The sequence below is a fragment of the Sabethes cyaneus genome, chromosome 2 (genome assembly GCF_943734655.1).
Source record: "Sabethes cyaneus chromosome 2, idSabCyanKW18_F2, whole genome shotgun sequence".
Classification (NCBI taxonomy): domain Eukaryota; kingdom Metazoa; phylum Arthropoda; class Insecta; order Diptera; family Culicidae; genus Sabethes; species Sabethes cyaneus.
Genome location: NC_071354.1, coordinates 104,182,466 through 104,210,305, shown reverse-complemented (window position 1 = coordinate 104,210,305; position 27,840 = coordinate 104,182,466). Strand labels below are relative to the sequence as shown.

The 27,840-nt window shown below is 39.4% G+C and overlaps 1 protein-coding gene across 1 annotated transcript in view; it reads left to right on the top strand.

Moving 5' to 3' along the window:
* Positions 1 to 27,485, top strand: part of LOC128735800 (somatomedin-B and thrombospondin type-1 domain-containing protein-like) — a 78,114-nt gene extending 50,629 nt beyond the window's left edge. The window contains exons 3-5 of the mRNA XM_053830285.1: positions 10,232 to 10,426; positions 18,259 to 18,400; positions 27,026 to 27,485. Of these exons, the coding sequence (XP_053686260.1) occupies positions 10,232 to 10,426; positions 18,259 to 18,400; positions 27,026 to 27,485 (797 nt within the window). The remainder of the gene's footprint in view (positions 1 to 10,231; positions 10,427 to 18,258; positions 18,401 to 27,025) is intronic.
* The last annotated feature ends 355 nt before the right edge of the window (positions 27,486 to 27,840 follow it).

Sequence of the window (27,840 nt, the reverse complement as noted above, 5' to 3'; positions counted from 1 at the left end):
CCATTTATTTTCAATCGAAACGTTGAACTGGTTGGATACAAACGCTCCAAAGCGGCTAAAGTCTGCCCAAGGTAGCAATACGCACACCGAGCACACTATAGGTACGACGAGCGGGAGCCAGCTGGGCTTTATAAAGGGGTAGGTTTACAGCCTCGCAATTAATATTACCGTCAGCCATCTATGTTGCTTGGTTACAGGTAAGACTCAGATCCATGGGTCCGAAGTAATAAAGCTATCAGTACGAGATGTGGGATGCAGTCATAGGTAGGGCTTTTCTTGATGAAAAACAAAGGAATAAACAATGCGAAAAGTCACATGTCATGATATTTCAGCTGATTAGCACATTAAAAGTTAAAAAAAAGTTTGTAAGTGTGTTTTATTATTCAGGCAAGTGCAGCGATAATGGGATAAGACATTACTTTCATTGTCCTTCAATACAAAAATCGGTCGTAATGCGCGCAATCGATCCGACGCCCAGAGGGCGAGTATATCTCTCCTGCTTTCCCACAGCACTTAAATATATTTGATACTGACATACATATTGATATACCTACATATTACGTTGAATCAGCTATGTCAGATCTAGTCTCCCGAAACAGGCGCCCTCGCGAGACGTAGCTTCTTTAACATCTTTAAGTAAGGAAGCAAGGCCCAACAATGCTGCTGTCTAGGTGAGCCAAGGATAACATTCAAAACTTGTCTCCTGCCAGCTACACTTATATCATCACCCTTCTGGATGTGCTTTTACTATATTTGTTCACCTCCAATCGATGCTGATGGAACGAATCGAAGAAGCGTCTTCTGTGCTATTGGCAGTCGTGACTCAGCAATCCTCCCTGCTCTCTGTCTTCTGCTCTTCTGGCGGCCAGCTGGCAACGGAAATGGTACTCATTCGACCGACCGGTAGTTTCAATTACTTTTACCAAAGCAAAATGATTTCCACTTGACATGCTTGGTCGTTTGCTATGAAATAGTTGAACTTGTGTTTTGCTGCACAAACATAGCTGAACTGAATTGTTGTCTTTAGTTTTGCAGAGAAAAGAAAAGAAAGTGATTTTTTAAATTTTATAATTTTTATTATTATTATTATATATTACTAGCTGACCCGACAAACCTCGTATTGCCACAAATTAAACTGTGTTGTACATAAATCGTGAATCTCGGATGACCTTTGTCACAATCTTGAGTTTTGCAAGTTTCTGGGGAGTTCATGGGTGTTTTAATATATAAATTTTCCTCACAGTAAAGTAGAAATCAACTCCCCCCATTGCTTAGTCTGATAAAATAAAGCGGATAGCATTTAAATATTCGCCATCATTACAAACCATTTCGCCGAATACCATTTTGCGGACCACCAATTCTCGGTAGACCATAACGCGGAATATAGAGTTTCGCAGAATACCATTTCGCGAAAAACCTTACGCGGGATGTACCATTTCACGGAAAATCTTTTCGTAGAAAGTACCATTTCGCAGGGGTGACCCAACTGAAGGAAAGTAATAGAGGGGTAGTAAAAAAGTAGTAAAAAAAGGGGGGGCTGCCCCCCGCAGTGGCCAGCGCTTCCGACGGCAGGTCGCCGGCAACACTCGCGGCCTGTGGCCGTCTCGCGCTGAATTATCTAATGTTACTATTGATAGTTTTTGGTGGTCTTGTTATTGATTAATGTTTTATGAAAGAGTCTAAAATTTCTCGAGTTCGATTAGTTTTTGAGTTACGCAAAAATTTCTATTTTATTTGTATGAGAGTCCTTATCCCCCTACCACAGGGGTGAGGGTCTCAAACCATCATTATTTGCGCAACTATTTGGTAGTTTTTTTAGCGTTTACCGATGCGATCGCAATCACCTTAACAGTACCAAGACACGTGGTGGAGGAGTTTTAGTTGCTGTCTCAACTCGGCTAATTAGCTACGTTGACCCGACTCCAGTTAGTGACAAAATTGAGCAGCTGTGGGTGATTATCAAAACACCAACTCGCAAAATTAGTATTGGTGTAATGTATTTGCCCCCGGATCGCCGAACTGACGCCAACGCTATCGAAGACCATGTTAATTCTATCGGCTCTATTATGTCTAGTTTGCAGCCTAATGATTTATCGTTGCTATTTGGAGATTATAATCAACCCGGACTGCGATGGATTCGCATGAGTAATGACGCCACTTCCATTGACTATCTCCATTCAAATATTACTGCTGCTAGTTCCGATTTGTTAGATGACTTTAATCTGCACAGTCTATCACAAATCAATAACGTGATCAATTCCAACGATCGTCTTCTTGATTTAATTCACGAACAACGAGACTCTATGTGAGTTGATCGAAGCTGTTGAGCCACTTGTACCTCTCGATTCTAATCACCCAACGCTGAATGTAACGGTAAACCAGAACTTGCCCATACAATTCGAAGACACTCCAGTTGAACCGGGTTTGGACTTTCGCAGAACTGATTTTGAGTCTTTGAGCAATGTCATGTCTCGTATCGACTGGCGATTTCTTGAAGTCAATCCCCCTGTCGACGAAGCAATCGCCTACTTTAACGATGCTGTTAATAATGCACTAGTTCATTGCACTCCTCCCCGCAGACCGCTGCGTAAGCCACCGTGGTCGAATCCAGGTTTACGACAACTCAAGCGGCAGCGAGCTCAGGCTTTACGGAAATACTGCAGAGTGCGAAATGCTTCACTGAAACAGAATTTTAATCGTGCTAGTAACCTATATCGCAAATACAACCGGTATTTATACAAACATAATGCAGCATAATATCAGATCAAATCCGAGAATCTTCTGGTCGTTCGTTAACAGCAAAAGGAAAGAGGAAGGATTGCCTAGAGATATATTTTTGGGAGATAGTCATGGCAGAACGATGCCAGAAAAATATGCTTTTTTCGCCCAACATTTTCAGCACAATTTCCGTGATTCCGTTGCTACAACCGCGCAAATCAATACAGCATTATGCAACACTCCTGGGGACGTCTTGGATTTTAGTCTACCCGCGATTACTGATCGTCACGTTGAAGCTGCCATTAACAAACTTAAATGCTCATTTGCCGCCGGACCCGATGGAATTCCATCATGTAGTTTGAAAAAATGTGCTGCTGTGTTTATCCGTCCATTACGCCTGCTGTTTAATTTATCACTACAACAGAGCCTATTTCCTACAACTTGGAAGCTTTCAGCTATGTTTCCAGTGCATAAAAAGGGTGACAGATGAAATGTAAAAAACTACAGAGGCATCACATCTCTCTGCGCATGTTCGAAAGTATTTGAAATAATAATAAATGATGCCCTCTTCGCCTGCTGTAGGCATTACATCTCATTGGATCAACATGGGTTTTATCCAAAACGTTCCACTGCTACAAACCTTGTGCAGTTCGCAGCCAAATGTTTACAAACCATGAGCGTAGGTGCCCAGATTGATGCTGTCTACACAGACCTAAAAGCTGCATTTGACCGTGTTGACCACAGCATACTACTGGCTAAGCTGGATAAGCTAGGTGTTGGCTCCAGCCCTGTGCGATGGTTTCGATCCTACCTGTTAGATCGAATGCTCTGCGTGAAGCTGGGTAAAGTGCAATCCGAGTATTTCTCCAACCTCTCTGGCATTCCACAGGGCAGCAATTTAGGACCGCTGCTCTTTATGCTGTTTATCAACGACATATCGCTCCTGCTTCCAGAAGATTGCCGCATGCTTTATGCAGACGATATCAAACTATTTAAAACTGTCAGAAATACTGCTGACTGCTTAGAGCTCCAGCGCTTAGTTAACATTTTTCTGCAATGGTGCTCCAATAATCTACTAACCGTCAGTATCGAGAAGTGGTGTGCGATTTCATTCCATCGCAAGTCCAACCCGGTTACATTCAACTATACTATGTGTGGTCAGATTGTAACTAGAGTATATACGGTTCGTGATCTGGGTGTAACTCTGGATACGTCACTCACCTTTAGGCCACACTACAACGAAATAGTTGCCAAGGCTAATAGACAGCTCGGATTTATTTGCAAGATCACTGAAGAATTTCGGGATCCTATTTGTCTTCGATCACTGTATTGTGCGCTGGTGCGCTCTATTCTTGAGTCTAACTCAGTGGTTTGGTGTCCATTCAACGCCAACTGGATAGCAAAAATTGAAACCGTGCAACGAAGATTTGTACGGTATGCTTTACGCTTTCTTCCATGGCGTAACGAACACCAGTTGCCAGAATATGCGGATCGCTGCCAGCTACTCGGAATACAAACATTAGAGTGAAGAAGATTCGAAGCACAAGCCGTATTTGTCGGGAAAATTTTGTCCGGTGAAATCGATGCCCCGAACATTTTGCAGCGGCTTAACTTATATACACCAGAAAGATCTTTACGGCCCAGGAATCTATTATTCTTACCACAGCGTAATGTGTCATATGGACAACATGACCCCATCCGCTTCATGTCGGCTAGCTTCAACGCGGCGTCATTATTTGACTTCCACATAACAACAACGGCATTTAGACAGCGACTGCGACATATCCTTATGTGTTTTATGTTAAACGTAGTATCTTTTATCATTAAGATCACATGATGTCCGATGATTTTTACACCAACAAATAAACAAATAAACAAAAGATTAAAAAAATTCCTGCCTCCACATGCCACTCCACATGCCAAATTTGGTTCCATTTCCTTGATAACTTCTCGAGTTATGGGGAAATTTGTATTTCATTTGCTTGGGAGCCCCTCTCCTAAAAAGGTAAGGGGTCCTAATTAATAATAGAAAAAAATCATGCCTCCAAAAACACCCACGTGCCAAATATGGTTCCAGTTGATTAATAAGAAATTTGTATTTCATTTGTATAGGAGCCCCCCTCCCCCTCCTAAAGTGCGGCGAGGTTTCAATTCACCATAGAAAAAATTCTTGCCTCCAAAAACATCCACATGCCAAATATGGTTCCATTTGATTAATTAGTTTTCGTGTTATGAAGAAATTTGTATTTCATTTGTATGGGAGCCCCCCTCCTAAAGTGGGGAGGGGTCTCAATTCAAAAAATTCTTGTCTCCAAAAACACCCACATGTAAAATTTTGTTCCATTTGCTTGATTAGTTCTCGAGTTATGCAGAAAGTTGTGTTTCATTTGTATGGGAGCCCCCCCCCCCCTCTTAGTGGGGGAGGGGTTTGTAACCATCATAAGAACCTTCCCTGGCCCCAAAAACCCCTACATGCAAATTTTCACGCCGATCGGTTCAGTTGTTTTCGATTCTATAAGGAACATGCGGGCAGACAGACAGAAATCCATTTTTGTAGGCATAGATTTGAATGGGAGCCCCCCCTCTTAGTGGGGAAGGGGACTTTTGCCATCGAGAGAACCTTCCGTAGCCTCAAAAACCCCTACATGCAAATTTCCACGCCGATCGATTCAGTAGTTTTCGATTCTATAAGAAACATGCGGGCAGACAGATAGAAATCCATTTTTATAGGCATAGATTTGAATGGGAGCCCCCCCTCTTAGTGGGGAAGGGGACTTTTGCCATCGAGAGAACCTTCCGTAGCCTCAAAAACCCCTACATGCAAATTTCCACGCCGATCGATTCAGTAGTTTTCGATTCTATAAGAAACATGCGGGCAGACAGATAGAAATCCATTTTTATAGGCATAGATTTGTATGGGAGCCCCCCCTCTTAGTGGGGGAGGGGAATTTTGCCATCGAGAGAACCTTCCGTAGCCCCAAAAACCCCTACATGCAAATTTTCACGCCGATCGGTCCAGTAGTTTTCGATTCTAAAAGGAACATACGGACAGACAGACAGAAATCCTCTTTTATAGGTATAGACAAAGGTAAAAATATAACTCGAAAATTAGAGAACCTACAAAAAATGATTGGTGACTTTTAGAAAATTTTCTAAATTTTCATAAAAAACACTGAAAAAATGAAAATTAATTTCTACACTAAGAAAAAAGCATTTTAGAAACTAAAAATCGATTCTCCAAAAAAGCCCAGGTAACCAATAAGCATTTCCAATGCAATTTAAATGCAAGCCAATAAGCATTTAAGTTGCCTTAAATGCTACTTAAATGCTATTTTGGCAAAATATGCGGCTACTTTACTGCTAGCCCTCATATAGTGCAGGCAATGCTTATTTGCAGCTAGTTACCGACAAGAAAAATTTAAATAGAATTGTGGATGCCAATTTACAACAGTTATGCAGTCAAAAGGCTGATAAACAGCAACCTGCAGTATAAAACGCCAGGGATGCTAATTAACAATCGATTTACTGCTTATACTAATGCTTATTGATTACCTGGGAGGACATCTCAGAACTTGATGAAATTTTTTTTGAAGATAGATAATTATATGGCCTACAATTCTTCCATACATCACAAAATGGGCATATTTAAGAGAAAAGAGTTTTTCTAACTCAAACTTTTTCCGGAAAAAAGGTATTTCACTATTTTTGAAAATACTGATAATAATAATAATGTACTTCCATTTTATTATACCATTATTTTTGCAGATTTTGGTACAAGTTTGATATGTATCAAACTATCGATTACAGTATTAATTGATAAGTATCAAACTTGTACCAAAATCCGCAAAAATAATGAAATAATTCGAGTTTCCACCACTACTGGTACTACCACCACTAATGGTGCGTCTACCCTATCATTATGCTGTTTGTTTTTTCGCAATTTACGCTATTTTATGCTACACATAGGGTGGTGGAAACTCGAATCATTCCATTATTTTTGCAGATTTTGATAGAAGTTTGTTACTTACCAAATAATATTGGTACTGGTAGTTTGATACTTATCAAATTTGTACCAAAATTTGCAAAAATGATGGAATAATTCGTGTTTTCACCACTACTGGTACCACCACAACTACTGGAGTGTCTCCCCAATACCAATATGGTGTAAAAAGTTTTGTTTAATATTCGAGGTTTCTTCGCGAAAACCAGCCTAACGTAGTCCTACGCCAACTACGCGGTCACGCCTGGAACACAACCTTTCTGATTTGATTTTTACTATTATCTATGATCAAAACTTTATAAAAACGTCGAATGTGGCCGAATTTTATTGCAATTGTAACAGTTGAATGAAGATAAAAGAAGGGGAAAGTTTCATTAGCCGCCCAAGCAACAACGTGAGTTTTTTTTATTGTACCCTTATGGCGGTTTTCATGACTAATTTTGGTCTTAATTGCCATAATAAGAGTGCAATAACACCCAAAATGTTACTTGGCCGCTTGTCGAGCTCTCGAGTATACAAATTTTATGAATATTCATCTAATAATAATAATGATCATTAACGCAAGCAGAAGATGACGGGTAGGGGTATTGTCATCAGATAAAACATTCATGATCCATTTGGTACAAGTTGACTATAGTTTTATACTTTAACAGCTCATCATGACATATCATCTCATATTTTTCATAACAATCCTGAATAAAGAGATTTAATAAAAATTAGAGTAATAGCAATTACAACAATAAAAAGCAGTAGGTGGTGAATGATCCTCTGGGTTAAGGTGAAGGTCGTCAGAGTCCAGTTCGGCATCAACTTTTGAAAATAGCCAATCTGCAAAATGAGAACAAACCGAGTGAGGGTTGTTTTTTGCTGGACTAGCATAGTGAAAGAAACCCTCACTCGGTTTGTTTACATTTTACAGATTGGCCCTTTTGAAAAGTTGGTTCAGAGTTGCATTTTTTACTGATTTCAGTACTTTCACGACGAGAACAGAGTTGCTAGTAGTAGGTAATAATCTGTAATGAACAATTATGAAACGTAGAATAGCGTATCCATGTTTCCTGTTGAACGAGATCCGACAGTAATTCTACCACATAAAATGCTGTTTACGGTGAATTTTTTAAATATATTTTCGACACTCTATGACCATTGATTTAATAGCAGAGGTCAATCCCGGCGTAGTGGTTAGCATTCACTCCTCTCACGCCGAGGACCCGGGTTCAAATCCCAACCCCGCAGAAGTAATGAATGACCAAAAACTGGTTAAAGTGACTAAAAAAAATTAATAGCGAAAATTATTGGTCAATTTTATGCTTAACGTAAATATGGCATCACTCTACATATACACCCGTTTCCTTGGTAACGTACAACAATGACGGTCGCGGATTCGGATTGCAATCGAAACGAAGTAAAGTTTTACGTATCAATTGAAGTGAACAGTTTTGGCAAAATCATTATAATATCTTACCAAATAACTGTTCGGCTGATAAATTAAAGTTTTCTGTGTCTCAATGGACGACGAAAAAGGGAAAATATAGTGATGAATTTTAATTGGGCAGAAAACTCAGTATTTAGTGTAATTTATGTCTCAAAAAGTAATAGAACCTATAGAATGCAATGTTTAGTGCTTCAAGATGCAAGATCTTATTACGGCTAGCAGGTTAGTTGAACTAATTTTTTTTTGTGATAGTTTCCCGAGTCTATGAGAGCATGTTGGTACACTGAAGAAGGGAAGGGAAGGCTGATATTCGGTGCCATACTGACTGTCATAAATGGACTCTGACGACCTTGTCGTTAAAACCACTCTAAAAAAGGCAGTATGATGCAGCGACGCTGGATGGATCCAAATCATGCGTTAGAATAGCGGGTGAGACCTCAGCTGCTTTCGTGACGTTGGATGGACTGAAGCAAGGGGACGCACTCTCTAACCTGCTATTCAACATTGCCTTGGAAGGTGCATTACGAAGAGCAAACGTGGAAAGGAATGGAACTATCATCACGAAATCTCACATGCTTCTTGGTTTTGCGGATGACGTCGATATCATCGGAATCAACCGTAGAGCAGTAGAAGAGGCCTTTAGGCCCTTTAAAAGGGAAGCTGCGAGATTGGGACTTACCATTAATACCGCCAAAACGAAGTACATGGTTGCTGGTAGGGAACGTGGGAGCTCAAGTGGTGTTGGTGCCGAGGTGGAGTTAGATGGGGAACGATATGAAGTAGTGGAGGAATTTATATACCTTGGTACACTCGTGACATGTGACAACGATGTAAGCCGCGAAGTGAAACGACGAGTTGCAGCCGCGAATCGGGCTTTCTACGGATTACGTAGCCAGCTGAAGTCCCGTAGCTTGCAAATTCGCACAAAACTGGCGCTCTACAGAACACTAATCCTCCCGGTGGCCCTTTACGGACACGAATCATGGACGCTAAAGGAAGCTGATCGGCGAGTGCTTGGGGTTTTTGAACGTAAAATTCTGCGATCTATACTTGGTGGCAAAATGGAAAATGGAGTGTGGCGCAGACGCATGAATCACGAGCTGTACCAAGTATACAAATATGCTGATATAGTGACGGTAGTGCAATGTGGCAGGCTGCGGTGGGCTGGACACGTGGCCAGAATGCCCGATGAAAGAGTAGCCAAAACTATTTTCAGCAGAGAACCAGGAAGAGGCCGTAGACTCCGAGGCAGACCCCGCACCCGGTGGGTGTGTGCTGTCGAAGACGATGCACGTTCAGCTGGTGTTCGTGGGGATTGGAGAACGGCAGCCCAGGACCGACGGTACTGGAGAACTATAATTCGTTCGGCGCAGGATCGGTAACGGACCGTTGCCACTAAAGTAAAGTAAAGTAAGTAAGTAAGATGCAAAATGTAAATTAAATACAGTTTACCAAAGAGGAGATTAGGTTTATATTCCTCACCATGCTATTCCTGGAAGTTCAACCAAATTGTAAACACAATTGTAATAAAAATTAGTACTTCCAAACAATCGTTGTGTGGTTACAGGATGTCAGATTATTCAAATTTGATTAAATTTCATTTATAGCGTACTCGATCCTACAAACATGAAATTATGGAAACCAAAAAAATTATGATTTATAATAATGCACATCGAGGACGACGTATTTTGTCAGGATGACCGAACTGCGGGCATAGCGTAGAGTAGAAGCTTATGTATAAAGGTGTCATTCAGGGTGGGGTGGGTGAATAAACGTTTTAATTCCTGAATATTCCCGAGTATAATCTATACAGAGCGTAATACAAATCTGCGCTTGCAATAAACGTAAAACTTTAAAAACTATATATTTTGTCTCATCACGTTTGGATTAATGGACAAAACAGGAAATTCCAAATTTGTTGGCCAAATTAATAAGTCCTGCTCTCGTGTGAATCATGAGTAAAATATAAAGGATGAATTTTGGGAATTTTATAATCGTATGCACATCCTAATATCCAGTTGAGCTGATAATGATTTTTATTAATGATTCACCATTAATGTTTTTTTTGCTCTTTTCAGTAATCGATTGCGTTGTCAGCGCTTGGGGACCGTGGAGTGAATGTGACGCACTCTGCGGCTCCGGAACGTCCACTCGCAACAGGACTATTCGACAGCCGTCGCATAACGGAGGCAAGCATTGCCCGTCGTTGGTGCAAAAACGGGGCTGCCAAGGAAGCAACTGTCGAACGGCTGTCAGACTGCAGCTGCTCGCTGGTAAGTAGCGTATGTCTGCGAAGAAAAGTTATGGCTGTTTCGAAAAACCTCCTGTCTTCCTGGCGTTGCGTAAACCATCTGGAAATTAAATCGTCAGACAATACTTCTAATGGCAGTCTCAGATAAATGTATTTATTTTCGCTTAGTTTTTAAATTACTCTGTCTGGGTTATTTTCCGGTTTAGCCAACCTAGTATTTACATTAAATATACAAATGAAACTAAACGTTTCCATCCGATTCCAATTCGAGTTTAAAAAATTATAACTTGAAATGAACGAACAATTTAAACAATGAATAAGCAATTCAATTTCAATTACCTGAACCTTTGCCTGACTGGAAGCAAAATCAAATTTCCGACTTGTCAGCACTTCCGAGGCGGCAGAAACCGAAGTCATTACCGGAAAATGAAGTCTCTCGAAGCTTCACCCGTGCGTAGCTTTTTGTTTTGTTCGAATCGCAGAAACCAGGTGGAGGCTATAGCGCTTATGTGTATATGCAAAATACCTACCCAATTTTATTATCGTTACTCGTTTTTATTTCCATTCCACCACGAACGGCAGAGCAGCATCCCAGTTGCCAGCTCTGTAGTGATATACACGGCAGAGGGCAACCCATGATTGAAAATAACCTTGGAAAACACTTTTAAAATTCTGATAGGCAATCTGTCTGGCAATCAATCAGAAGATGAATCAGTTGTTCGTGTGTCGACAGCTTGCCTGTGAACAATCATCATGCGGAAGTGGATAAGTCCATGATCCGAGCATAATTGTACAAAAAATTGCTTATAAAACATGCAAAATTCGTGATGTAAAGCGAGAGAGGGAGAGCTTTTCCTCTTTCAGCGAAAATTTTGACTACGGTTTTGTATCGTAAAAATTTTTATTTAGTTTGAATGAAGTTTGTATTGAACAGTGGATCATTTTTAAAGTTGAAAGGTTCAGCACAGTGTTCCTCAGATCGTTATTATAAAAAAAAAATCTCCATAAAATCTGAGTATACCAGTCGATTTGTAATACTTTCCACCATGTTCAGTCAAAATTTAAAAAAAATCGCAGCCACACAATAGATTTAAAATAATAATACTACTGTCATTATCATGAAAAGATCATAGTAGGTATTGTTTTGCACTACAACCAAACTTAGCGTGAGATTTATTTTGACGTAGGACTACGTCTTACTTTAATTGGGTGGTATGCTGCGAAAACGAAAATGATCGTGACACGAAAAAGTGATAGATTTTGAACGGTAATAGCTCAGTGAATTCTAAACGGATTTTGCTGGAATGCATACCCATCGATTCACAAAACGTGCGCCTATTCTGTGATTTTCACAAAAAGGTTTTAGTGAATTTACATAAGCTTCCAGTCAATCACGTTTTAGTATTTTCGGGTATGAACCTGTTGCTGCTATTGCATTTATCAGGTATATTTGGGAGTGAAATCCTTCGTTTTTATAACTAATTACTGCCATTTCATTGAATATTGGATATTTCAGCTCACAATCTCTTAGCTCTTCCTTTTATGCCGAGTCCATCTAGACACACTGAAACGCAACACAAAATATTATCAGTTTTCGTTGCTACGTGTTGCAAAAACAGTAACAGTTTCACGGCTTGCTAGTAGTGTATCGGCAAGCTACGCCTTTTAGTTACGTAGATAATGGAATGAGAGAACGTAAAAATTTCCAATTCTAATGAAACAGAGACTACTTGATCACAGATTTAGTTTCTACGAAGCGTTCAAACGTATATAGTACGTGAATTTTGCCGGTTAGCTCCGAAAATTAATGACGAAAAACTCGTAAAGCATCACCCCTGGCCTTCCTGATCCGTGTGGCTATATCAGTCTTGGTACCAACATCGGGCGTTGTTTGGCTACCAAGCAATTGAAAGGCGTCTACCTGCTCAACTTGTTGTCCCGCTACTGTGAAGTTGGTGGAATTGTCAGTGTTCATTACCATAGACTTAGTTTTCGCTACATTGACTGTGAGACCTGCTGCCTGGGAGCTCTCGGAGAGGTCATCTAACTTGCTCTGCATATCGCTTCGGCGTTGTGCGAGCAAGATAATGTCGTCGGTTAGGTCGAGGTCATTTAGCTGCTCCATCGTTAGAGGATTCTAAGGCAATCCTCGATTTGGTCTACTGTCAATTGCTCCAACTAATATCTCATCCATAACGATGACAAACAGAAGCGGTGATAAAATGCAGCCCTGTCTCACGCCAGCAGTAACCCTTATGGGGTCGAACAAGACGCCGTCGTGCAAAACCTTGCACGAGAACGCCTCGTACTGAGCCTCGATGAGATGGATTAGCTTATCTGAGATTATCTACGCCTAAGTGCGCCCAGATGTTTTCGTGGTTGAGTCGGTCGAACGCCTTTTCGAAGTCAACGAACAGAAGAGAGTTTTGGAATTCGTTTATCTGCTCCAATATAATGCGGAGCGTTGTGATATGGTCTACACATGATCGGCCAGCACGGAATCCAGCTTGCTGCCGCCGGAGAGTAGCGTCGATCTTCTCCTGGATCCAGTTGAGGATTACCTTACAGTGTACTTTGAGAGTAATACAGAGCAACGTGATGCCACGCCAGTTACAGCATTCAATTAGGTCTTCTTTCTTAGGGACTTTGACCAATATGCCCTGCATCCAGTCCACCGGAAAAGTTGCAGTTTCCCAAATATTGCTGAAAAGCTGATGCATCATCTGGGCTGACAAAGATGGGTCAGCTTTGAGCATTTCGGCTGAAATACGATCTATCCCTGGCGCTCTATTGGATTTCATACTCTAGATGGCTGCTACAATTTCATCCAGCGAAGGCGCCTCCGAGTTCACGCAATTGATTCGACGAACTGTAGGCGTCATACGCTGCTGGTTTTGTTGGTCTCTGACATTTGAAACTTGGAAGAGTTGTTCAAAATGTTCAGTCCATCGCTTAAGCTGTTCTGTACGGTCAATCAATAGCTGACCAGCTCTATCCTTTAGCGGCATCTTTGTATTCATCCTGGCACCACTAAGGCGGCGAGAACTATCGTACAACAAACGGATATCACCATTGGCGGCGGCGGGAGTTAGTCCTTGTTCGGCTAGGCAGTTAGTCCAGGCTCTCTTGTACCGCCTACAAGCACGTTTAACAGCCCTCTCTAGTTCGGCGTATCGTTAACGGGCGTCTTAGTCGATCTGGTTCGCGCTCGCTCAATGCCGGATTTCGCCCCTCTCCGCTCGTCGATCTTCCTCCATGTTTCATCCGAAATCCTCTCCCTCCGCCCGCTGCGCGCTTTGCCGAGGGTTTCATCACTAGTCATGATGAAGGCGTTCTTGATGCCGGTCCATTGCTCTTTGACGGTTCCACCAGGTGTCAACTCCGAGGCTCGAGATTCAAGTTGTTCGACAAAAGCCCCTTTTACCACAGGATTCTCCAATCGGCGGACGTCGCAGCAGCACCCAAATTTCTCCTCCCGTCGTTGGACACGTGCAACGCGCAGACGTATCTCAGCGATAACAAGATGATGGTCGGATGCAATATCAGCGCTGTGTTTGTTGCGTACATCAAGAAGGCTCCTTCGCCATTTCGGGCTGATGCAGATGTGGTCGACTTGGTTTTCTATTCGGCACGTGACTTTATGTACTGGTCTATGGGGGAAGAGCGATCCACCAATGACCATGTCGTTATTACCACAGAATTCTGTAAACAGCTCCCCGTTTTCGCTCATCTCTCCTAGGCCATGGCGTCCCATGACGCGTTCAAGGTCCGCGTTGTTTGAGCCAATCTTCGCGTTGAAGTCGCCCATGTGAATTTGGATGTCCCCCTTCGGGATTTTCTCAACCACGCTGTTCAGCTGGCTGTAAAAGCTCTCTTTCTCCTGCAGGTCGGCAGCATTTGTTGGCGCATTCTGGCATTCTGGCGTGTTCTAAATCTGGCAACGATTATTCGCTCAATTATCGGTTCCCACTTCATCAGGGCCGCATGTGCCCCTGGGCTCAGTATGAATCCAACTCCTCTTTGCCGAATAGCATTTTCACCTCGTATGCCAGAGTAGAGCAAGACTTGCCCGGATGATGTCTTGTGTTCGCCAGTACCCGGTCACCCAAGTAACACACAAAACAAGTTAGAAAATAATATTCATGGAAAGTAGTCGTTTAAGAGTACTATAAACGTACTTTGAAAACATGTGTCATTATTATTAAGGTTTTGAGACGTTTTGTGATAACATGAATTTATTTGACAGCTCATAACAAATGAATAATGTTTGTTTTTGTCAACATGTCAACACGAAGTTCTTATTCTGTCTTCATTACTAAATTTAAACTACTGGAAGAACAAGTTGTAGCTTATGCTATAATAACGTTTTAAAATGGTTTGAATTAACCTGATACATACTTCTTTCAATTGTTGTTTCATTAGACTTCAATGTTTTGCGCTTTTCTGGTAATAGAGAAGTTCTGATGTATGTAATGTTATACTATTCTATAACAAGCTGTGTTGCTTGGGCAGCGGACCTTCCTCAGCCTCAGGATTTCAAGCTTCAGGCAACTAGCTTCCCTTGCAAGTTGAGCTAGCTTGTCCTGCTGGGCAAGGGTCAGTATATTCCATGTTCCGATTCGTGTCCGTGTTTTCATGCTAAAGGTCGTTGCCAATAATCCAGAGAGATTTCTTCTTTCATTTTCGGTAACTTTTTTATGTTCTGGTACAGTAGGCTGTTAACCTAAGGTCCTTATCCCGCTGATGGGGCTGCCATCTTAATGTGGGCGGGAGCCACTGTGCCCCCTTTCCTGTTAGCATACGGCAACCGAAGTTGCGTACCCCAGCCGGCACCTCGTGGGGGTAGGAATAGGAATTAATGAACAGAGGTTATGGAATGCACATGTTCACCCTTTGCCAGCCTGCCTTTTTAAGAGCCACAGAACAATGGTTGAAGATGTCTTAGAACTAATTTTCTTTTCACTAAAATTAACTTAGCAAATTACAAAGATATCACGGAAATAAATTAAAATTGATCATTTACGTTTGTGCCTAATTGAGAAGTCAGTTTTCAGTTATTCAATTCGAGCTTGGTTTTAAAATTGGTGCCTATTTCTTGAAACTCCATTCCGTCAATTTTTCAATACAATTTTAACGTTTTGTAAAGCAAATTCAGTAAAACATTTTATTATAAAGAAACATATCTTCAAGTGGAAATTAGCTAAATCGGCTGTTTTATTCTAAATTAATTTTCTAGGTACTTAAGTCCTTACCCAGTTTCTGTTTTTTGTCCAATGCAAAGTCAATTTTCTAAGGTGAAAACATATAACTAAGCCGCTCAAAAAACCAATGGTTGATGTGATTTTTCTTGTATGCCAGAAAGGCATTGGGTAATAAAGCCACAGCGACAGTCTTAAGTAGTCATTTATTTTTCGTATCATAAAGTGCACCCCAAGAACGCAGTAAAATTATATTTATAAATAACAGCTTTGCGTAGTCCTACGCTAACAGGCGTTAGGGTATCTGATGTAACCTTCCACTTTCTTGTGATAGAGTCAGGAGGGGCAAAACTGCGATTCAATTATTTATCAGTGCCGATAATTTGACAACATTGGTACACATATGTAAATACTTAGACAGCTCAAAGTCCATCTTGAACATTAAATATAGAATTAAATGGAAATGTTTAATTTAGTGTGGTTGGACGTTTTATTTCGTGATACGGAAAACGCAATATAAACATAGTTGATGCAACGTTTCACATTACTCAAACATATCTTTTGAAAATGCTACAAGAAAAGTTTGCAAAACAAATTTCTGTTTTAGATAATTTCATCAAATCCCACAACGTAGGTAATGGGGTAAAAGTGCAATCCATGGACAAGGCAAAAGTGCATAGATAATGCACTTGTAAGAATTGTAATACAGATATCAGAAATGCAGGAACAATCTTCTGCAGGTGCTCTACAGATTTTTGGATAGAAGCTTAACAGCGTCTATCTGCTATTGAAAATAAATGGTTGCAAAAAGTTTTAGTTTGACCGAAGCTGCAGTACACCAGCAACGAATGACAAAGGCGAAAATTGAGTATATTCTTACCTGGAACGTATCGCAGATTGGAGATACTACGGCTTTGCTAGCTACTACTCCGAACTTTTGCCTCGCGGGCAACGCCTTGCTGGTTTGCCAAAAGAACGATTCTGAACCTGATCAGAAAAATAATGAATTTTTAATACTCTTACTTCAGATGATTTATAGTTGAATGTGAATATATTAAGCTGTTACATCAAAATTAAATATATTTTACTGTCGTGCTTTTTTAAATCTCATGAAGATTAAAGACAACTTCAAATGTCGCACTTATGCCATACCTTACTCTAATGAATAATCACGAAGAATCGTAGGAAAGTCTTTCGAAAAATAAAAATGCTAGTGGGCAACAGTTCGGAGTTTGAATCCAAATCATAATTACCAATGATTTGTCCATGAATCGCTCGCAAAACGTTGGACGGGGTTTAATCAAATTATGGAAAATAGAAATATAATTTGAGTATCTTTCTCGCCTCATTTGAGTAATGTGAAACGAATTTTTGTGGATTTTGATTTAATTGTGAATTTAAAAACGATTTCACTATTACTCCAATATACACGTTTCCTTTGCAACAGAAAGATACACATCCTTGAATTAAGTACGGAATTAGATGAACCAAAAAATAATTACGGAACTCTTTTATATACGGCAGATATAATTCAGCTCGAAGCTCATTGCAGAGCAACTTCTAGTCCATTGGACATTCCACTTAGAGGCCACTGATGCTAACCAAAACGTGTTACTAAAGTTTCCATTTTGTTGCTGGGTAATGAAATGGGATAACTTTTTGCACCAAAACCACACGATAACATTTGTAACCAGCAAAACCACCGGATACAGGCAAAACCTGGTGTAAGCAGCGATCCTGGTTCAGAAGGTCATTTTATAGGCAAACTTGGAAAATTTATTGTGCAGTTCCGAAACAAATAATAACTTTGCGATGCATACACACTGTAAAGCAAGGACCGTTGATTTTCCTTATTTTTCTCAATTACAAATTGGGTATATAGTTTTTGTAATCGTCAACAAGTAAATAGTTTTGGAAATTATTCGACAGCTTTTTTTCACTAAATGGCACATAGAAACAGAAAATGGTTTCATGATGCTCATGAAATCTGTATAATTTTTTTCAAAAGTTTAGAAATATTTCTGAATGTTTTCCTAACGGCTAAATAATCCTAAATAATCACTTTGGATAAACTGCGTTTTTTTAACGAAAAATAACTTTTTGTATTTTTATATCGATTTAGCTAGGTAATCAAGTTATTTTTAACTTTCTTAGGTAAATCAGAAGAATGAAAATAGGATGAATTAGGGAAAAAATATGAAAGATAAGTAACGGTTTCAAATCCACCTGTACAATTCATTAGTGTTCACATTTTGCATATAATTTTTCTCAATTCATTCAATATTCGTTCTGCACAAAAATATATACACATCTCGCATAAGAGAGTTAACTTAAAATATTTGATTCATATAAACAGCTACTGCCAACATGTAGTAGTTTTGGTAACAGATTGTAAAAACTGATGTATACTATTTGTTCAGTCATGCTGTTTTGCCTTAGCTCCCAAGCACACACAATTTTAATCAACGAAAAAGCATTGCTGGATCAATATTATTATTAATCCGATTAGGATAAACAGGCAGCTGAGTAGCGTATTTAATTTTCTAAAATAAAACCAATTGCGAGGCAAAAAGTAAATTTCGTTCCGTGAGCTCTTGTAGTTTGGAGACAAAAGCTAATATTTGACACTTCATGCATATTTTATTTCTTTCCGCAGAGACGGCAAAGCTACTGCCGGTGGTGGTGGCCTCTCAGCAGCATCGGAAAGGAGCAGAAAATAACACCGCAAGAGCCACACACCGTGACGGGCGTGAACTGAGAAATCCGCACGCTGTTTCCAGCTATTACCAACCGAGTGGGTAAGTGATAGTCCAACAAACGAACGTTTCCTTTATTATGAAAAAGAGTCAAATAAATACAAGTACCTACCTAGAGATGCAAACTGTTTGCTTAACCGATATACTTCACAATTATCTTCAGGTTGACATGTTTTCAGTTATGAATGATATGATCAAGCACTCTAGTCAAATCCATCTCGTTACACAAATGCACTCAAACCGAGATGTCAATCCAATCGTCGTGCGAACAAACCGAGAACAGTTTTGGAAATAGAACTAAAATACTAGAAGCGAACCATCACTTTTAATATTAAGAAATTAACAATTTAGTAATTTATTTGTTGATACTAACAGCAGCAAGATTACATTTAGATTAGATTGATTGGTTGAAATGGTTTGCAAATTTAGTAGCGTGACGTCAACAGTGTTGTCGCTCTACGGTGGTAACTCTACTGCAGCAATCAATGGTTGATTGACTCAAGCCCGGGTGTGTCATATCAGTTATCTTTTTGTTATTTCCAACGTGATTGGAATGTTTCCTTGTTCAACCCATGAGAAATGACATGCTTGAGAAGAAAATTGTACGTGTCTTGTAAAAGCTTCAACAATGTGCTGTATGTGCTATGAGATTGAAATATTTTAAAGTATTTGAGCATGAAACTCGCAATCAATTGAAATATTACAATTGGTAAAATATTCAACAGGTTTGGAGTTTTGTGCAAACGTGTTACATACCCCTGGCGTACCCAGATATAAACAGAAAGTGGGGTAACGGCCTTTTAAAAGCAAGGTTTGGCCTGAAGATTGTCAAGTAACCTTAGGATGGCGAATCTTTTTCACGCAATTAATTTACTTACTTATCGCAAAATTACCATCAGATTAAGTTAAAAACTCTGGACACCCAGCTCCACCATGAAGACATTTTTTACAATATCTTTTACGGAACAGGCGGGAAATGTACGTTAGTCTGGCCCGTAGACTTGAAATTGGATTCGAAATTAAACTTAAAAGTTACCTTGACATTATATTAGAATTTTGATTTTAATTTGAACTTGAACTTGAAATTGGGTTTCAAACTGAACCTAAAATTAGACCTTACATTGAACCACGAAATTGAACATGAAAATGGAATCAAATTGGAGTTGAAAACAGATTTTAAGTTGGACATGAATTAGAATTCAGTTAGATTGCAAATCGGACTTAAAATACGATATGAAATTTTACTTACTTACACACTCAAAAGATTCGGTAAAATTTAATTTCGGTAAAATTAAACAGCCGAATGTTCGGTAAATATTTCGGTGGTGTATATCGACGTTTGCGAATCATTAAAAATATTTGGCAGCATAAAAAAATTTACCGTAGGTTTAGCTGTTCGGATTACGGTAAAACTTTACCGACATCGGTGCTTTTTGTTAAGTACCGTCATCCGGGGATACTTGCAACACCGGGGTTACTTGCAACACTTTGGCGCATCGCGCTTTTGACAGCTCTAACGCATTTGTTTGTTAACATAACCATTTGTACCCATTCCCATTTTAAAGACGGGACGTTTACCTATTGTTTAGTTAAGTTTAATCCATTACATCATTGTTTTGCTTGCTTTTATACGATTGGAAAGTAATTTCACTTTCAGAGTAGGAAAAATGGATGTGCAAAGTTGCGTCAGTTCATTGACATGGAATTATTTTTTATTGTTTGGTTCTTGTACACAATAAGTGCATCATATAAGCTAACAAATAGCAACTTTGAGCTTTGTTTATATTTTGAACTTGGAGAAGAAACGATGAATTCGTGTTGTTACTTCGAATATGACACGGCTTGCAGCACTTGTAAAAATGAAAATTATCGTAATAAACAGTATGTACAAAGTAAGTTTGCATCTGTACGATATTATTTTGTCTACCACCATCTCCAGAAAAATTAACATTGTGAAAAATTCCACATGTCTTGAAACGGCAATTTGGAGTTCGCCAACATGCTGCATTTTCACCGAATAGCTTTAAAAAAGCGATAGACGAAATTGGGAAACAAAAAACGCCTCCAGTATCTCTTGTTTTACTAAAAATACATTCAAAATAGTCATTCGCGGTTTGAAATCAGATATAAAATCATAAGAAACGCAAAATCAGAAAAGTGTTGCAAGTAACCCCGTTTACTGGGTAACTTGCAACACCCCTATTTTCGGTTCATTGTACAGATTCATTTAGTTTATATTTTTTCTCATAATCATAAATCAAAAGTACTCACCACTATACAAGTTTTGGCTACTTACACTTGGACCTAAACGGTATACTTCGAAAGTTATACTAAGTCAAAGTTCAAAAGTGTTACAAGTATCCCCGGATGACGGTATACTTATGTGACCATGTCCACTGGTCCGGCAAAACAAAGGGATGAAATCAGAGATCTCCACTGTCGACGGTTACTCTCCGTGAAATCTGACTTGAAAATAAACTTGAAATTGGGATTGAAATTTGACACAAAATTGGATTTTAAATTGGACTTAGAAAGCTTCAAATTGGATATTCAATTAGGCCTAACTTTAAATCGGAGTTGAAATTGAAATTAAAATCGACATCAAATTGGTTTTAAAATCGGACATTGAATCGGATTTGAAATTGGACTTGAGATCGGAGCTACAAAAAGCCTTGAGCATAAACATCCTTTCTAAGACTTGACCCTTCTTTATCGATAGACTTCACGTCCGGCTATTAGAGTACAAGACAGTTACGGTGCAACAAACCTACTGACTTTATCTTGCAGGCCCTTCTAGCAGAGATTCAAACATACGACGACTGACTTATTGGACCAGCTTCGTACATCAAAACCAACTAAGCGGTAAACGAGATCGCTAAAAGACTTGAAAATAGTCTTAAAATGGGATTGGTCATGATATAAAATTTTAATTGAACCTCCAAGTGACTTGAATTTGAAGTTCAAAATATACTTGAAATCGCAGGTGAAATTGGAATTAAATTAAACCTGAAATTGAACTTAAATTCTAAGGTCTACATCATTTTTAGTAAAGCAAAATTACCTAAAATGGTTATAACTCATATGAGTAATTCTCGTTGAAACGGGGCGACTATTGACACGAGGTCTTTTTTTGACTAAATTCATGTGTATTTCTTATGAAAATTGAAAACCTTGCTATAGATAACTGGTTGTTTCATTCAGTTAATGACAATATACAACTAATTTTATGAATGTTTCTTGTTGCATTTTTTCTCAGCTTTCCAATGGTGGTCCTAAAATGAAAATTGGTTGGGGGGCTCATGGCGAAAACGGCGATTTATTGATGAAATCCAATATGGCGACCTTATCCAAGATGACCGCCAAAAAAATTTTCACTCCATTTGCAAGCCCTGTTCTTGTTCTTTACAGAACCGGACCATTTGATAGTTATTTCATTGCAAATTTAGGAAATACCACATGATATAGATCTCCAAATTTGCTAAAAATTCCACTGTTTTTGAAACTGTCAGGCCCCTTGGCGAACGAGGGATCCACTATTTCCAGGTATTAAAAGAATAATTCTTATTTTCTGACCATTCGTGTTATTTTGCTGCAGTTAGGCCATTGCAAATTATTTTTAAATTTTTTGCCACCTCCCTCCCCCTTTAAAATGGAATTGGAAAATTCGGGCGCAAAAAAAAATTAGTGGAATATTAGTAAATTTTTTTGTATACAATCAATTATCTGTGGGCTCTATAGCCTAAAGAACTCGAGAAAGATAGGGTTTTCAAATGAAGTGAAAAATAAATTGATGGCCATCTTAGATGCCATTTGTTAGTTTCGTTGCAAATTTAAGAAATATCATATGATATTGAAATCAAGGTTCGCAAAAATTCAACTTTTTTTAAACTGTTTACTATTTCGAGGTATTAAAAGAGTAGTTCTATTTTTCTAACCATGTTTCAATTGTTTTGATCACCGTATTCTTTTGTATTTTCTTTCGAATTCGAAAGAAAATACATTTTCTAACCATGCTCAACCAATCAAGTACTAGAGAAAATTTTCTATTGATATTGTTTTTTTTGTATCTTATATCTATTGATGTTCCAGTTGGCTTCAAGGTATGACACTGGCTTAATAAACCAGTCGTCGTATGCTCGAATCTCGACTAGGAGAGGTTGTTAGAGTCAATAGGATCGTAGCAACTGGCCCTGCAATTGTCCTGCACTCTAACAGTTGGCTGCGAAGTCTGTCGTTTTGATAACGGAATGTAGCACTTAGGTTTTGCTTTTTTATCCATTGACAACTATTTTAGGGATTTCGAGCCATATTAGGACCATCCGGAGGTGTTCCTGTTTAAGTGCCCCGAAGGAAATGGTCACTTTGCGACCTTAACCAAAACACATCATGCGAAACCTCAAATCACACTAGAATTCAAAAACTAGATTTGAAGAAAGTGTCTCACTGTAAATGTCTCTCGCATTTATATATTATCCGTATTTCATATATCATATTAAAAAATTGGCGGAATTTGGGGCTTTTAACTAAAATGTAAGGTGCGCAGAATTAGGAACAATGTGCGGAATTAGGTGCGCTTACGGCACATTGAATTTTTAGAGACGGTGGGGCACGTGCCTTAGCGTGCCAAAGCATATTACGCAATGTAAAGTTGAGCACTGGAAAACTGCTGGAACATTGCACAATGGGCAAAAATGAGCTCGTAATCCCAATACTTAGAAGTCCCCGGTTTGGAGTCTTACATGTTAGTTCCATTTTGTACATACTTTGGGAAGACGTCCATTTTGCCTTATAATCCCCAAAAATTATGGCAAAAGTTAATTAAACAGTATAAAAACTTATTTGCCGCTCGTGAAATAAACTCAAATAACTTCCAAATGTTGTCTAAATATCTGAAGAATCAACTTCCATCCATTCCATACTGTACGAAATGCAAGAATAGTCCATTTTGTCCAATTCACCCCTAAATACATAGTAAAACCTAATTAAAGCGATTAAAGCTCGATCCAACTTATTTATTGAAAAACATTGAAATAATGTGTAACTTAACATACTGAATAACTTTGGAGAACAGTTGAAAGCAATAAAAAAAATTGGATGTAAAGTTATTGGGCAGAATTGATTTTATAGTGTTATTTTTAAATTCTTAAAATTATTATATCTCGCAACTAGTAAAAGATGTATAGCTACTGTATTCAGCAAAGTTACCTATTTTAGTATGTTCTACAATTTTACTGAAGAAAAAAAAATATTTTGGACGTATTCAAAGAAACAAAAGTTTGTATTACCCTAAGGTGAATTTATGGCCACCCCAATAGTATTAGAAGATGCGCTCTAAGACAACATCGTTGAAAAATTACGCATTTTTTATGCAATACCTAATGAACGTGCAGACCTGGGAGAGAATCAGGCAAAATGGACCGCTTGTGAATTCTTTACGGTACAAAATCGATGACATTCAATTCTCCTCATGTTTTTCAAATGAACTGATGCTATTCCCACATCAAATTGCACCACGGAAGAAACGCTCAACTCTCTCATCGGGACATCGGAAAACAACACGGAACCGTGCAGTCAACGGTGAGTCGAGTGATTAAACGTTACTATGAAACTCTGAGCATCGAACGGAAGGAGAAATGCGGTCAAAATGGGTATTCTATTACTGATCAGGATCACTTGCATGGCGTGGAAGCGTTTTAGGAAGAATCCCAATGCTTCGGTCAGGGAGGTGACCAAAATGTTGAATCTGTCCAAGTCTTTCGTTCAGAGAGCCAAGGACCAGGCGGGACTTCATACGTACAAAATGCAGGAGGCTCCGAATTGTAACGAACAGCAAAATACGGTGGGAAAGTCACGGGCCCGGAAACTGTACATCGAGATGCTGACGAAGCCTCATTGTCTCATCATGGAAGATGAGACTTATGTCAAGGCGGACTTTCGGCAGCTTCCGAGGCTACTGTACATCACCGCCCAGCACAAGTTTAATGTACCGTAGGAAGTAGGGATGCACAAACTTTAAAAGTTTACATACAGGAATACATGATTTGGCAAGCGATCTGCTCATATGGCAAACGGGGTGCGCCGTTCGTGACTACAGGGACTGTAAACGGGCAAATCTATTTCATCTACTGTCTACAGAGGCGTCTGTTTTCTCTGTTGAAGCAATACAAGGGCCCTACGATCTTCTGGCCGGATCTAGCTTCGTGTCACTATTCAAAGAATGTCCCGGAGTGATACGAACGGGGTTAGTTTCGTACCCAAAGACATGAATCCCTCCAACGCATCGGAACTAAGGCCCATTAAAAAATACTGGGCTATTATGAAGCAGGCACTATGGAACCATCCCAAGGAGGTCAAAACTGAGGAAGACATGAACAAAATTTCAGAATTTTCTGTACAAAATCGTATAGTAGTACAGAGCGACTCGCGCTTAATAGGATATTATCGTATATAAATACTTATATAGTCGTAACGCTCAAAATTATTCGTAATCACGTATATCACCTCCAAAATAGTACGGATATGCCAATTTTGCGCATCAAATACGATTTATTAGCATGTATATCTGTACGTAATGCTGATTTTTACCTTTTTTATACGTATGAAAATGCTAGCTGGGTACTGATTGGTTATATTTTATTGTCTAAAAGTTTGAAAAGGAATAGGTATTTTTCTACAGCTTTCTTCGGTGATGCAATTTGATGTGTCTTGCTATATTTAGGGGTGAATTGGGCAAAATGGACTATGCTTTCATTTCGCACAGCATGGAATGGATGGGATTTGATTCTTCTACTGTTTTGAGCACATTTCGAAATTATATGAGTTCGTTTCACGGGCGGCAAATAAGTTTTTAAACTGTTTAATAAGCTTTTGACTTGATTTTTGGGGATATGACGGCAGAATGGACAGAATTCACAAAGTCTGCACAAGATGGGGCTACCACCAATCGATTCCTTGCATTTTTTTACATAGGATTAGGTATCTTGTAAGATTCCAAACCAGCGGCCTCTAATTATTGGGAAAATGAGCTCATTTTTGCCCATAGTGCATTAGATTTTGAATTCTAACCACCAAATTAATCTTTCTTTTATTAGAAATTTGATGTCACTATATAAAATACCTACCTATGTTGCTTATCATAGTAATTTCAAAATTTCGTCAAAAAGCATTTTCTGAAATTCATTCATTGGCTGTAGAGTTTCTGGAATTCATATATTACAGTAGAATATACCTAATGAAACGTTTAGCAAGGTAATATTTTTGACCCGATTTTTGGTCAGAACTTGGTCGTACAATTTCCTTGCTCGGTTTTTGGCAAACAGGTTCTGTTTCATCGCTTTGTTGTTTGTTCGAATGGTATGACCAAAATCCTTTTCGTGTGCAAATTCGCACCGCAGCGAACCTTTTCGCCGAATCACGTCCGGAGATGTGAGGAAGATTTCGGACTGCCCTGATGATCTTCACTCGTAGTTTTCGGTCATATGTTACATTTCTACGTTTGGTTTGCTTTGCGCATCAATATTTTCCGGAAACGTTTGAGCACGGTTTTTTACAGTCTATTTTGGAAATTTGAGAGCGTTAGCGATCATTCTTCCTGACTAGTTTCTTGGTACGACAATTAAAGACGCTGTAGTAACTTGGAAGAAGCAGCCAATTATTAACTGAAACAGACTTTAGTTAACAAAACATATGTCTTGTAGCCGATCTTGTATTTCGAGTATACCATGGGTTCAGTTCTATGTGATAATGTTAGATGGAGAGGTGTTCAGCCGAGCCTTTAATCTATGTTAAATACATAATTTTGCGCAATAGAGCTGTCCAAAAATACATGCAACTCATTACTCGACAATCGTCACACTCTTTTGCCACAGCTCAGAAGAATATTCATTTTCTTATTTGTCCTCTTCCACATCTCGGTGCCAAAAAGCGTGCAACCGAGTGAAATTGCTCCTAAAAGTAATTTCATCCGATCCGGTAATACTCGTCGGCGTCGTGGCGAAACGAAGATGCCATTCACTGCGCTTACACTCGTAGAAATTCCCGCCCGGTCGGTGAACGGTGGCCGGCTGAAGGATAAAGTGGAGAACAATTTCTTGCTGGCTCGTCAGAAACTCCAGTCACGTGCAGCGCTGGTGGAAATCTAAACATAAACATGTGTAACATGAACACTGGAGCGAAAATGCTCACACAATGTAACAGAAATGTCTCGGCCTGCTTTGGATTCAACTGAATCCTTTCACGAACAAAACGGTGGGCGGAAGAGAATGTTTCTTTACCTTTCCTTGCACGGTGTGCTGTGAAGGCATTTTCGTTGCACGAAGAGTAGGGTAGCTGTCTGCTAGTCTTAAGAATCCCGTTTCAGGTGCATAAGCCACACACACGCACGTGTAAGCTTACATATGTGAGTTTCTAGATTGCGATTACGTTGATATAGAGAAATTGAAATTAGGATCTCATGTTTAGGTTCATTTTTGGATATTGTGCGATATGTAAATTTATGTTCATGCTTCACGTGCAATTGAAATATTTCACATAATAAATATTTAACCATGTTTTGTACATCAATTCATTTACATCGTTGTCGTAATATACATAGTAAACAAAGCAAAAAACTTTCAAGCAAAATATTGATATTTGTCAACAGTAACTGTTTTCTCTTGTACTCTACAGGCACTGCGTTTCGTTCGAGGTCATGAAGGCGAGCAAACACTGTCAAAGAGATCCCGACTTTCGACTATTATCCGAGGGAGACCGTGTGGTCGTACGGTGCGGCTTAAGTCTATTTAGTGTCGACGGTGGTGGCTCCTCTATCTACGACGAACTATCCAACAACTCTATTTCCAGAGAACGTACGGAAAACGAGGATAGTGACGGTGACGGCTATGGGAACGGGATTGGTGATGAGAACAGTTACGACTACAGTATGGAGTATGACAGCCACACCAATAGCACCGTTGGGGTAGCCCAGCAGACAGTGTTATATCGCCGGTGCTTAGGGGAAGGCCTCACGGGAAGAAATACACAGTTCTCTGCCTTGACTATGCCCTCGTGCCATGGAAAGTGGTTGCGGTTAACGGTGGGGCTGCCGAAAAAGTGCAACACAAACGAGGCTCGGTTTGTCTTTGTTTAAAAGTGTGACCAGCAGCTCCAAGCTGGATTGCAAGCGACACAGGGGTCAACACCTAAATGATGCTGTGAGCTTTAATACTGCACGGAGCGATAAGGTGTGATGCAGGCGATGCATAATTATCATGAAAATTGCAAGCGGTTTGAAAGGATGGGGATGGCAGAGTAGGTCTGCCTAGGTCGCAGATGATTTAATGTGGCCAAAAACAAGACACTACCGTCATAAATAATAACAGAACTCTATGACTTTATCGTCAGTGGACGTCATAATTCAAAAACATGTACATAATTTTGATAAAAGAATTACAGATAACACATTAAACATTTGAAATAGATACGTCTTCTCTAACAGTGGTATG